Consider the following 12,751-nt stretch of genomic DNA (forward strand, 5'->3'; position numbering starts at 1 on the left):
CCTGGAACAACCGAATATCGTAATGGGTCCTTACTCTTTCCGAGATAAATGTAGATCAATTGCCCACCCCACCCAAATCCTTGTTTGCCCTGTGGTTTGATGATGCATGTTGACAAGGTGCTGTTCAAAATGGAACTGGGGAGTTTGCTAGTTTCTTTTATTTGATTTTTTTTAAAATCCTTGACGTGGTCCAGGCGGGCAAGCTGGACGCGCACCTGGTTCTGGAGCAGCTGCGCTGTAACGGTGTGCTGGAGGGAATCCGGATCTGTCGGCAGGGATTCCCCAACCGCATCGTTTTCCAGGAGTTCCGTCAGCGGTGAGTTGAGCCCCCCACCCCGCCCCGCGCGGTGGCTGCCAGCACCAGTCGCAGGCAGGAATGGGTGCCATTACTGGGCAGTTTTACAAGACGACCTCTCAAAAGACCTTTATCTAGCCCTGCTTTGTGACTTTTCTCCGGCTGTTCTCGCCCAACAGATATGAAATCTTGGCTGCTGGTGCCATTCCTAAAGGATTTATGGATGGCAAACAAGCCTGCATATTAATGGTAAGCTGGCACAGACTGTTTAGACTTGCATTTTTCTTCTAAAACGCTTGTATTCTAAAAGTGTGTGGGTCTTATTGTACTTTGCCATTTATTCTACTATTAATTAAAAAAATGGCCCGTGTTATACTGGTTTACCTAATACATGAGCTCCCACTTGCCTGCCTTTCTCCATTACAGCTAGTTTTGCTACAACGGTTTCCCGAATTGTTCCGTGATCAGTATTAATGAATCGGCTAAACTGGAATGGTGAAGACTGGGAATGTATTGAGTAGCCCTGTTCTCTATGAATGGATCAGGAGCACGATACAGTTACATCCAACTTGCTTCCTCTTGCAGATCAAGCACCTGGAACTGGACCCTAACCTGTACCGAATTGGCCAGAGCAAGATCTTCTTCCGGACTGGGGTGCTCGCCCACCTGGAGGAGGAGCGGGACTTGAAGATCACGGACATCATCATCACCTTCCAGGCCCAGGCCCGTGGATACCTGGCCAGAAAGTGAGTCCTTGGTTTTGAGCGGCTGGTGCGTGGCAGTCTAAATTTTGGGAGGTTTTTAAAAAAAAAAAAAGTCCAGTTTCAAGGTGAACTGGTGTGGGGAAAGAGGTGGAATCGGGACGTTCCACCTGCTTACTTTTTTCCCTGGGAAACCCCCATGTGCATTTAATCTTCGTAGCAGTAGGGTCCACAGCAGGATTGTAATATTCCTGAATACACGGAGGTGAAGCTCAGGGATGAAAGTAGAACTACTTTTGTGCTCTCGGGTGCACTGGAGCCTCGGAGTCTAAAGGAAGACTCTTAGATTTCAGTACAAGGGTCCGTAGTCGCAGGGTTAACCCAGCGTCTTGTCTGGCAGGGCATTTGCCAAGCGGCAGCAGCAGCTGACTGCCATGAAGGTTATCCAGAGGAACTGTGCTGCCTACCTCAAACTGCGCAACTGGCAATGGTGGAGGCTCTTCACCAAGGTAAGTCCCAGATCCTCTGTGCTTTGGTAGTCATGAATCCTATTGGAGTTTTTCCTATCAGGTCTGCTTGGTGTCTGTATTTCTGCTCTCTGGAGATCTGGGCTGATTTTGCTCCATTCATTGATGGGAAGCGCTCATCTTTCTTGCTTGCGCTTTCCCCTTAGGTTAAGCCCCTGCTGCAAGTGACCCGGCAGGAAGAAGAAATGCATCTGAAGGAAGAGGAGCTCCAGAGGTTCAAGGAGGAGTCGCAAAAGACGGTGACTGAGTTGAAGGAGATCACCCTGAAACACTCTCAGGTAAGGGGCAGCCAACTCCTCCCTTCCCTCCTTGCGGGAGTCTGTTGCAATGACTGGCACCTCTGAGGACCCAAGCAAGGATGCACCACTTGCAGCTGTTGCATTTGGTTTGTTCCCCTTTCCCATCTTTGCTCATCTTGGTAAGGACTTTGCTCCGGTTTGTCACCCCCCCATCTTGACCCTTTCTGAAATCTTCACTCACCCTTCGCCCTTCTCCTCCCTCGTGCTCAGCTGCTGGAGGAGAAGAACCAGCTGCAGGAGCAGCTGCAGGCGGAGACGGAGCTGTACGCGGAGGCGGAGGAGATGCGGGTGCGGCTGGCCGCCAAGAAGCAGGAGCTGGAGGAGATCCTGCACGAGATGGAAGCCCGGCTGGAGGAGGAGGAGGACCGCAGCCAGGGCCTGCAGATGGAGAAGAAGAAGATGCAGCAGCAGATCCAGGTCTGGCCGCGCGGTCCTATGGTTTCTGATCGCATAGGAGCTGCAATTAATGGTTTAAATTACACCATTTGCATTAGAGAGGATCCCAAACCACAGTGATGGAAGATCATCAGTTGTGAATAGAATATTGTTCCCACTCACCGCTTCTATGCAGTTATGGTGTAAAATCTAAGAGATCACCATAGTTCAAAAGGTTCTATGCTTTGCAAGACATTGCATCATGCCTTTTGTGACTGGCATACAGTGTCTATACAGACGGTACATGTGATGTCCTTTTGTTTGAACTCCTCAACCCACTTCTCAACACAGATCTTTCCCCAAATGTTTGCCCAATGGCCTGTAGGAGCTGGAGGAGCAGCTGGAAGAGGAGGAAGATGCTCGTCAGAAGTTGCAGCTAGAGAAGGTCACATCTGAGGGCAAAATTAAGAAGCTAGAGGATGACATCCTGGTGATGGAGGACCAGAATAATAAGCTGCTCAAGGTGAGATGGGGTTTCAACTTGCAAGAGATTTATTTGTTTATTTATTTTAGCCTTAACTTGGGAATAACCTCAACTTACTTCATGTAAGGTATTCTGATTTTTACCCTCGTCCAGAACAAATACTCGCTTTATAGCCTCCTGAACTTTGAAAAGTTGGGGAAAAGAGCTGGGATGTGAGGGTGTCCTATTCTACAGACCTGTTGCAAAGTGTGATGTTGGAGAGGGCTCATGTTCTGCACCCCTGGCTGTCACCTTAATTGTGCCATTATTGGAAATTCCCAGGAGCGGAAGCTAATGGAAGAGCGGATAGCGGACTTCAGCAGCAACCTTGCAGAGGAAGAGGAGAAATCCAAGAACCTGACCAAGCTGAAGAACAAACACGAGTCCATGATCTCGGAGCTGGAGGGTACACCCGCATGTCTTTCTTGAACTTGCAGTTGCTCTTTATGATCAGAAGCATCTGACCTTCTCTTGTATTGTCACAAGTTACTTAGAAGTAGAAGATGCTTAATGTCTTTGTCTTGCAGTGCGTTTGAAGAAAGAAGAGAAGAGCCGCCAGGAGCTGGACAAGGCCAAGCGCAAGCTGGAGGCCGAGTCCAGTGACCTCCAGGAGCATATGGCAGACCTGCAGGCCCAGATTGCTGAACTGAAGGCACAGCTAGCCAAGAAAGAGGAGGAGCTACAGGCCGCACTGGCACGGTACACTATGACCTTGCGTGACCACAGGGCTCTTGCCTCGGTGCTTCTCTCTTTTGCTGCTGTATGAGATCATCATCTTTTAAACCTGTGCCCTAGGTTGGAAGATGAAATGGCACAGAAGAACAATGCTCTGAAGAAGATACGGGAGTTGGAGGGACACATTTCAGACCTGCAGGAGGACCTCGAGTCGGAGCGAGCTGCTCGCAACAAGGCAGAAAAGACCAAGCGCGACCTGGGAGAGGAGCTGGAGGCACTGAAGTCTGAGCTGGAGGACACGTTGGACAGCACCGCCACACAGCAGGAGCTCCGGTGAGGGCGTCCTGGCCTGGAACGGTCTGGTGTAGTGTAGCAGCCCAGGATGTCGCCGCGCTCGGGAGTGAGTGATCGGCATCGTTCACGTGTCTTTTTCAGGGCGAAGCGGGAGCAGGAAGTGACGCTGCTGAAGCGAGCTCTGGAGGAAGAGGGGCGCAATCATGAAGCGCAGGTCCAGGAGATGAGGCAGAAACACACGCAGGCAGTGGAGGAGCTCACCGAGCAGCTGGAGCAGTCCAAACGGGTACGAGACCGACCGCAAGCAAGAGGGAAAGGGGCAGAGGGAAGATAAATCCATTAACCAACACCATTCCCTCTTGAGGTCCATTGCTGGTCTTTCAAGTTTATTTATTAAAGCCCAATCTTATGTTTCCCTCTTCCTCTAGGTGAAAGCTAACCTGGAGAAAGCAAAACAAACCCTGGAGAAGGAGGCAGCCGATCTGAGTTCAGAAGTACGCTCCCTCTCCCAGGCCAAGCAGGATGTGGAGCACAAGAGGAAGAAGGTGGAGGTCCAGCTGACGGACCTGCAGTCCCGCTTCACCGAGGGGGAGAAACAGAAGGCAGAACTGGGCGAGCGCGTCTCAAAACTCTCTGTACGTCCTCATCCCTTCTTGATAGTTGGGGCCCTACCACTTTCTCTCCCCCCACCCCCCCAAAACTAAGTGGTGAACAATACCTTCAAATTTTGAAGGACTGGTTTAATAACTGGCTCAAATTAGGTGTGACACTGCCTGCACCACCAACCAGTTTTCATGCCTTTACTCTCCTTACAGGTCGAGTTGGAGAGTGTCACCAACCTCCTCAATGAAGCAGAAGGCAAGAATATCAAGCTGAGCAAAGACGTGTCCACCCTGAGCTCTCAGCTCCAAGACTCGCAGGTATAGGCTTCTTTGACCATCAATACCTTTCGTGTCTTGGTCTATTGTTTATGTAAAAACCATTCAATTGAATTCTGCGTTAGTCTTGAAGTACATCTAGTGTAAGGAATAAATGGTTTCTGATGAGGCTTGTGGCTACCCATAGCCCGTCCCAGAATCGCAGGGTGATTGCATGTTTTGAGGTGCAAGCACAGTCTCTTAACCAGCGTGTCTGTTGAAGATGAAGTATTGGGACCAATTGAGGAAAGCCCACAACAACTTGGGGAGAACATGCAAAAGATGCTCCAATCCGGATGTGAATCCAGGACCCAAGATCTATGAAGAAGTCATCCAAAACCACCACTGCGCTACCCTTCTTCAAAATTGTTCAGTGTTTGATCAGGGTTTTGCTTGCAAAGTCACCCCTGTTACTGCAGTCCAGCTGGGACCTTGTGGTGAGCCTTGGTCGGTACTAACCGACTTCGCAAAACCTCTCCCGCCACCCTGTTTAGGAGCTGCTAGCGGAGGAGACGCGGCAGAAGCTGAATGTGTCAACACGGCTGCGGCAGATGGAAGAGGACCGCAACAGTGTCCAGGAGCAGCTGGAAGAGGAGAGTGAAGCGAAGAGGAACCTCGAGAGGAACATCTCCTCTCTGAATGTGCAGGTTGGTAGAATTGAGGTCCCTCCTGGGTCAGGCGCCTCTGTCAAGAGGTTTTGATAGTCAAGTGTCGCACCCTATTGTATGGAGCAGCATCTGCTAGAAAAACTCACTGAGGTTTTCTGTAGAACTTGCAGTCCAGGAATTTCCAGTGGTATGACCATTTATTGAAGACAAGAGTCCTGAAGGTTTTGCAGATTCCAATGATCTCCCTTTTATAGGATTAAGACATTTGAATTGGTGACCGATGAAATGAGTTTTGAATGATGCATTCAATAAATATGGAGAGGTTGAATTTCTTCCTTGCCCAGCCTTGTGTTCCCTCTCCCTCCTAATTCAGCTGTCAGAGTCAAAGAAGAAGCTTGATGAGTTTGTGGGCACTGTGGAAGCGCTGGAGGAGAGCAAGAAGCGTCTGCAGCGAGATCTGGAGGGGACCAACACACAGTTGGAGGAGAAGGCCTCGGCCTACGAGAAGCTGGAGAAGACCAAGACCAGACTGCAGCAGGAGCTGGAAGACCTGCTGGTGGACCTGGACAGCCAGAGGCAGCTGGTCTCCAACTTGGAGAAGAAGCAGAAGAAGTTTGATCAGGTTAGACTCCATTTTCTCCTCCTTAATGCCCAATGATGAGTTCCAATGTTTCCTCATAAGAAGGAGGAATGATGTATTCTGATTCCTTTTGAGAAAAGGAATGGATAGTTTGCATCCATGAGGGCTCTTGTTTCAAGCCTCTGGTGAGAAGTGGCTATTCCTCTTATTCACTCCTGCCCACTGTATCTCACTGCTGCTCTTGCCTCTCCTCACAGATGCTTGCGGAGGAAAAGAGCATCTCAAACAAGTACGCCGAGCAGCGGGACCTGGCGGAGGCTGAAGCACGAGAGAAGGAGACGAAGGCGCTGTCCCTGGCACGGGCTCTCGAGGAAGCGCAGGATGCCCGCGAGGAGCTGGAGAGGATCAACAAAGCTCTGCGGGCCGAGATGGAAGACCTGGTCAGCTCCAAGGACGATGTCGGCAAGAACGTGAGTTTCTCTGACTGGGTTCTACTGCGATTTGTCCCTCTGGACATGGAACATGGGCATGAATTAGATAGGATCTTACAGGTTCTCTTGCAATGTCTTCTCATTCACTGTTAGTTAAACTCCCCTTCTGTCACACAACCAATTCTCAGTGCTGCAGCTTGAACAGTCCTTCTCCGTGTTGATTTAGCTCTGTATTCCTAACTGACCCCCCTGCCCGCAGGTCCACGAGCTGGAGAAGTCGAAGCGTGGCCTGGAGGCCCAGGTGGAAGAGATGAAGACGCAACTGGAAGAGCTGGAGGATGAGCTGCAGGCCGCTGAAGATGCCAAGCTGCGGCTGGAGGTCAACATGCAGGCTCTGAAGGCCCAGTTTGACCGAGACCTGCAGGGCCGCGATGAGCAGGGCGAGGAGAAAAAGAGGCAGCTGGTCAAACAGGTACGGATTCCCCATCCCTTGAGCACCAAGGAAAGGTGGTGTGATGGTGTCTTGTACACTGTTAATCGCCTAAAGCCTGCAAAGCTAATGCAGTAACAAACTTTCTTTCCATGCCATGTTTTTCGTCCACTTGGGCATCTCTAGCGGGTTGCCGTCTGTTCACTTTTCATGCAAGTAATCATTAGAAATGTAAATTTTGCAGGCAGAATTCTCAATGTAAAATGAGAACAGGACCTTTTTAAATGGGATCCTGAGTTTGTGGGATTATGCCTGAACCCCCCCCCCCCCCCCCCCAATAGTGCAACCAAGCACATGCATAAAACACCCCTGGAAACTGCACCCTTCTGGATTAAGCCACGTCCCGGTCCGGTGCCGTCCCCCAGGTGCGCGAGCTGGAGACCGAGCTGGAGGACGAGCGGAAGCAGAGAGCCACTGCGTCCGCCGCGAAGAAGAAGCTGGAGGGAGACATCAAGGACCTGGAGGGCCACATCGAGATGGCAAACAAAGGCCGCGACGAGGCTATCAAACAGCTGCGCAAGCTCCAGGTGAGCAGAGCCACTCTCCCCATGTGGGTCACCCCGACATTGTTGCCTGAAATAGTGTAGTAGTCTCTGCGTAACTTGTATACTGAGTGTCTCTCCATTTGAGCTGGTATTCTGCTGTATTTTTTTAGTTTATCATGATGAGGCTAAAGACACACCCACTTCATATAGGTACATGACCACCCCCTTGCTTGTTGCGACCGTTGTAACCTCTGCCCCGCCCACAGGCCCAGATGAAGGACTTCCAGAGGGAGCTGGAGGACGCCCGCACTGCAAGGGAGGAAGTGCTGGCGACGGCCAAGGAGAGCGAGAAGAAGGCCAAGAGCCTGGAGGCCGAGCTCATGCAGCTACAGGAGGTAACGGGGCCAATGGGCTTGTCCAGTCTCGCCTCCTAGAGGCAGGTGCAGAGGCATGCTGGCACAAGTAAAGGACAACTGGAGATGTAAGAGGGGAGTAAAACCAGGTTTACTGCTTAAATACGAAATGGGTGACCCTTACAAGTGGTTACATATGAGAAGAGGTCATTCAGTGCGTCGAGCCTGTTTGGTAGCTGGCCGTTCCTTGCATTAAGGATCTTACCCTGGCATCCTTCAAGAAGCAGATCAGCTTCCTCATGGACTGGGCTGGGGAAGCTTGTTCCATAAACCCACCGCCCTTGTGGTGTAGCTGGTCCACTGGCTGATGGTCGCCGTCTCTGTGCCCGTAGGACCTGGCAGCAGCAGAGCGAGCACGCAAGCAGGCGGAGGCCGAGAAGGAGGAGCTGGCTGATGAGCTGGCCAGCAACACTTCTGGAAAGTGAGTCTCGAAGGATGTGGGAGAGGTGACTGACTGGGTGAGGATGGGGATGGTTGCTCTGCTGCCCCCCATCTTTCCGTACAGCCCTGAGCCAAATGGAGCAAGTTGGCATGAATAGAACATGCAAACTTCCCCCTAACTGGTAGCTTGATGTTGCCCAATATTTAAGGGAAAGTGTGGGGGGAAAATGCGCATTTTAAAACTTTCTGTACCGACTGCTGCAGTGATGCCGGTCTGTTGCTCAGCCAGCAGTGGACCATCGCCAGTTCCGAGCACTTGCATCTGGGCTGGAAGGAAGGGGACGAATGGCCATTCAACAGCTTTAACCTGTGAGCCCCTCTGATGTCTAAACTATGGCTGTGTGTGCAGGTCGGCACTGGCGGATGAGAAGCGGCGTCTGGAGGCTAAAATCTCGCAGCTGGAGGAGGAGCTGGAGGAGGAGCAGGGCAACATGGAGATGGTCAATGACCGGCTGAGGAAGACTGTTCAGCAGGTAGGGGAGTGACCGATGGTGTGGTCAGCTGGGAGGAAGGGGAGGCTATTGATCCTGCTGAAGTCTTTCCCTTGCACAGCCACGCATGAAATCCGTTACCTGGCAGAGGGCTGGGTTACAATGGCTGTGTGTTTTTTGTGTAGCTCATGTTTGGACTGAAAGAAACAGACCAGTTTGAGACACTCACTTCAATTGCAAAGCAGATGGGGAACACCAACTTTCAGTGTCCTGGAAAGGGATCGGTCAACCATGCAAGCAGAAATCTACTACCCACCCCACAATTTCTCTTGGCCAGGTGGAGCAGGTGAACAACGAGCTGCAGACTGAGCGCAGCACATCTCAGAAGAACGAGAGCGCGCGGCAGCAGCTGGAGAGGCAAAACAAGGAGCTGAAGGCCAAGCTGCAGGAGATGGAAGGTGCTGTGAAGTCCAAATTCAAGGCCACCATCACTGCCCTGGAGGCCAAGGTGCAACAGCTGGAGGAGCAGCTGGAGCAGGAGAACAGGTAAAGGACACCTGCAAAGCGCATCTAGTTTGAGAATAATATATTGGGGGGGCATCTGGATGTTCACGCATTCTTAAGGCCAGGTTGGGTCTCCCACCTGAAGTGATCTAGTATTTTAATGTCCGGCAGGCTTGAAGTGGCCCTTCTGCAACGTTAATGGTTATGCACTTTTCTCCATGTGCTTGGACAGGGAAAAACAGATCAGCGCAAAGGGCATGCGTCAGAAGGAGAAGAAGCTGAAGGATTTCATGATGCAGGTGGAAGACGAGAGGAAGCAGGCAGAACAATACAAAGACCAGGTATGTGATCCATGTAATATGCATTTGGGGTGATGGCTGTGAGCAAAATAATACACAGGGGTATGTGTGCGTGCTGTAGATCTCATTTTCAGTTTCTGGATTCCAAAGAACTTGAGGTAAGCCAACTGGAAGAGAACAGCTATCCAACCTTTTCAAGAAGTCTACTGCTCATTACTCCTGTTATATTAGCTTCTAAAGAGGCCAAGTGATTGAAGGGCCCATTTGAAAAGACCTTGATTTACCTGATTCTGGAGGCCCTTTCCTTTGAGGTATCCAATGGGTTTTTTTTTTCTCCTGCTGTCCCATCCAGGCGGAGAAGGCCAACATGCGCGTCAAGCAGCTGAAGCGCCAGCTGGAGGAGGCGGAGGAGGAGTCCCAGCGCATCACGGCGGCCCGCAGGAAGCTGCAGAGAGAGCTGGATGAAGCCACGGAGGCCAACGAGGCCATGACCCGTGAGGTCAACTCCCTTAAGGGCAAGCTCAGGTAGGGGGATGGATCCCACCCTCCGCCATGTTGGCGGTGCGGCCTCTTGTTAGAATGTCCAGTTCGGCCAGGCTGGTCTCCACCACCCTTCTTGTTGATAAGTGGAGGATCCCAGCCAGTGAGCAAGAGCCTCGTGACCCATGTGGCCCAAATTGGGGAGGAGTTCACCTCATGCTCCTCACGGGCTATTTCCCCCACACCTTCTCTACCAGTTGGTAGCATGGAGAGGATTTTTATACCTCTCCCTAGCTTGGTTGCAAAGCCCACTGGGGTCTGCTCACCCGCCTTTTTCTGCAACGGAGGGGCCCTGCTCTTGAGTGATGCTCTGTAGGAAGTGCTTTGTACAGCCTAGTTCGACCTTGCTGCCAAGATGGATCAGAAACCAATTCTGTCTTTATTACAGAGGCACTCAGGACACCTCGCAGTGACGCAGCAGGTACCAGTGCTTCTTAGATGCTATGCGCAGCTGCTTTAGTGCCTATCCACCCCTACTCCCTGCCCCCTCCTTGCCATGTGCTCCCTCTTCAAACTGTCCCTGTACAAGGGCCAATGGGCTCCCCTACACCTGTGCCATGCTGATGTTCTAGTGGAGTGTGAAGCTGGTTAGTGAGGGGAAGTGGCAAAATCCCATTCCGCGTCTTGGAAGGGAATTCATTTATTTGGGTTGTACGTGGCCATGTGTTTCCTGCACTCCGACCGGCTTGAGTCCTGTTAGGAATACTAACCATTTCCCTGCAGGCAGGCCCCAATGGGTTCAGCTAATCAAGTTAACCTGCCTTGCCGTTTAACTGCATTATCTCCCTGACCTGTGCTGAAGCCTGGAGAGAATGTGCTCCCTCCTTAACCATACCTCCTCTCTCCATTGGAATCAACCTATTCTCTAGCTAATCACTAACGCCTTAATCTGGTTAGCTTCATTTTAATATTGAGATCTTTGTTAGAGGTTGAAGTGCATTTCTGTTCAGTGTGTACATGGCTTTTGACAGCCAGCAATCGGCCACTCTAAAGATGCTTCGCTGGGGATATGGAAGCTCCAGCAGGGGGCTTTGCAGATCATGAATGAGCCCTGGTCTTACTCTAGCAAACTCGATTCACACTTTTAAACCCCCCCCCCGTTGGCGTGGCGACCCTCACCCTCTCGTCTCTGCGGTCTCCGGCGCAGGCGGGGAAACGAGCCGGCCTTCAGCGCGCCGCGGCGGGGGGCCGGCCGCCGGGGGGTGGTCGACAACGCGGAGGCTTCCGACGAGGAGGCGGACGCGCGGGAGGGAGACTTCAACGGGACCAAGGCCAACGACTAGAGCCGCCGCCGCGCCGCCCGGGCACGCTTCTCACCGCGGCAGCAAAGCAACGGACGACTTCGCCATGGACAAGGATTCTCCCCCCCCCCCCCCAATCCCACCAGCACTGCAAGCCGAACGCGCCGCCCTGCAGCGTGCAGGGGGGCCGCTGGCACCTCGAGCCGAAACCACTGTTTGTTCCGAGTGTGAGGGTTTTGTTGTGATGTGGTGTTCTTGTGCTTTTGCTTGTTAACACACCCCCCTACTTCCTTCTCCCCCTGGATCCCCCACATGGTGCCCAGAATAAAATCTTTAAACGCAAAGGCTTTTCATCTGTCGCTTAAAGGGGACTTAGTCTGATTCATGGTCTCCATGGAGCATCAAACCAGGTCAGAAAGGAGACCTCTTTCACGGGAGAGATCCTATCGCTAGAGGTGGCCCTTCCCCGGTTTTCACTTGTAGCGGAGTAGCAGTGTCTGAAGAAGGCTTGCAGGAACCTCTTCAGCCAACATCAGATGGAGAGGGTTGGCAAAGATGTCTGAAACCATAGGGCAGCACCCTGGCACGCCCATAGTGCCTACTGTGTGCTCAGTGTTGGGCAGACGGTTAGTTATTTCAGATGAATTGCCTCATTTGTCCCAGGTTAGCAGTAACCACTTCCAGATTGGGTGGAAACAAACCCATAAATGTTGAGTTCTGGTACGGGTCATCAAAATAAATCAACTTGAACTGCATGCATGCGGTGGCTTCTTAATGTTGCAGAAATGAGTAATGGCTATTACAAATAAACTGGAATAGCTGGATTTAAAAAAAAAAAAAGCTATTCAGTACTCATTTCGTGGAAGAATACATCTGAGTATACTCAGGAAGTGACCTCGTTGGTGGCTGCTAATTACAGGCAGATGCCAGACTGCAGTAGTGTACTGGGCCACTAGATGGTGTTTGACTTGAGATTAAAAGTGTGGACACGTCCTGTTCTTGGTCATTCTCCTAAACCCATCATGCTCTGCAGTGGGGGGGGGGGGGGAGGGAAAGTCCTGAAAAGCAATGGCACAAGCCCTGAGCTTTTTAACTTGTTTTAATTATATTTAAAAGCCCCTCCTTTATCTGTTCATTATTAACTCTTAGATCTTTTAAACTCGTGGGGCAACCTCCACAGTGGTTTGGTCCTCTTGTCCTACTGCAATAAGACTGTCCTGCCCATTGTTTTAAATTTGCTGCAATATTAACTTACTAGTGTATATTTAAGTTTTTTTTGTCTCACAATTTTATAGAACAGGCCCTCCATTTAGTTATTGCCTCTACCCTGACTGTACTAATGCCCCTCCCAGCTAAAGTCTTCTCAATTTAATCCTTATGAAGTGCTTTGTCTCCCTGAAGGCCAGTCTCTTTCCACTGCCTGTGTTTCCTTGTTCAAGACTTTTCAGGGTGAATACACAAGCCATACACTGATCACAGGGAAAGATACTGTATCTGAGTAACCAGAATTTCACCATTATACTTGTTTTGACATCTTCTGTGGCACTGGTAGCTGTGTATTTGTGAAGCCACTTGCACATCTAAAAATAAAATGTGATCTCACAATCTAAAGCGATGTGTCCATTCTTGAGGGAGACTGAAAATATGCACAGTGAACAACTTGCCGAGTTTTCCAACTTGAA

At 50.9% G+C, this 12,751-nt stretch overlaps 1 protein-coding gene across 5 annotated transcripts in view; it reads left to right on the forward strand.

Annotated features, from left to right (window-relative positions):
- LOC102698361 (myosin-11) overlaps positions 1-12,680 on the forward strand; it is a 34,974-nt gene extending 22,294 nt beyond the window's left edge. For 3 of the 5 annotated variants that reach the window (XM_069180685.1, XM_069180686.1, XM_069180687.1), the window contains 25 exons: positions 195-316; positions 475-544; positions 881-1,041; positions 1,397-1,505; positions 1,670-1,801; positions 2,033-2,239; positions 2,583-2,720; positions 3,003-3,126; positions 3,248-3,419; positions 3,516-3,728; positions 3,831-3,975; positions 4,118-4,324; positions 4,505-4,609; positions 5,101-5,253; positions 5,588-5,836; positions 6,052-6,264; positions 6,485-6,697; positions 7,081-7,242; positions 7,467-7,595; positions 7,946-8,034; positions 8,404-8,527; positions 8,823-9,031; positions 9,222-9,330; positions 9,641-9,813; positions 10,976-12,680. In XM_069180685.1, coding sequence (XP_069036786.1) covers positions 195-316; positions 475-544; positions 881-1,041; positions 1,397-1,505; positions 1,670-1,801; positions 2,033-2,239; positions 2,583-2,720; positions 3,003-3,126; positions 3,248-3,419; positions 3,516-3,728; positions 3,831-3,975; positions 4,118-4,324; positions 4,505-4,609; positions 5,101-5,253; positions 5,588-5,836; positions 6,052-6,264; positions 6,485-6,697; positions 7,081-7,242; positions 7,467-7,595; positions 7,946-8,034; positions 8,404-8,527; positions 8,823-9,031; positions 9,222-9,330; positions 9,641-9,813; positions 10,976-11,111 — 3,864 coding nt within the window. In that variant the 3' untranslated portion in view covers positions 11,112-12,680. Of the gene's footprint in view, positions 1-194; positions 317-474; positions 545-880; positions 1,042-1,396; positions 1,506-1,669; positions 1,802-2,032; positions 2,240-2,582; positions 2,721-3,002; positions 3,127-3,247; positions 3,420-3,515; positions 3,729-3,830; positions 3,976-4,117; positions 4,325-4,504; positions 4,610-5,100; positions 5,254-5,587; positions 5,837-6,051; positions 6,265-6,484; positions 6,698-7,080; positions 7,243-7,466; positions 7,596-7,945; positions 8,035-8,403; positions 8,528-8,822; positions 9,032-9,221; positions 9,331-9,640; positions 9,818-10,216; positions 10,250-10,975 lie in introns of those variants that run through there. The other 2 variants (XM_015360611.2, XM_069180688.1) reach the window with 2 other exon arrangements.
- Positions 12,681-12,751: the final 71 nt, after the last annotated feature.

The sequence above is a fragment of the Lepisosteus oculatus genome, chromosome 19 (assembly GCF_040954835.1).
Source record: "Lepisosteus oculatus isolate fLepOcu1 chromosome 19, fLepOcu1.hap2, whole genome shotgun sequence".
Lineage (NCBI taxonomy): Eukaryota > Metazoa > Chordata > Actinopteri > Semionotiformes > Lepisosteidae > Lepisosteus > Lepisosteus oculatus.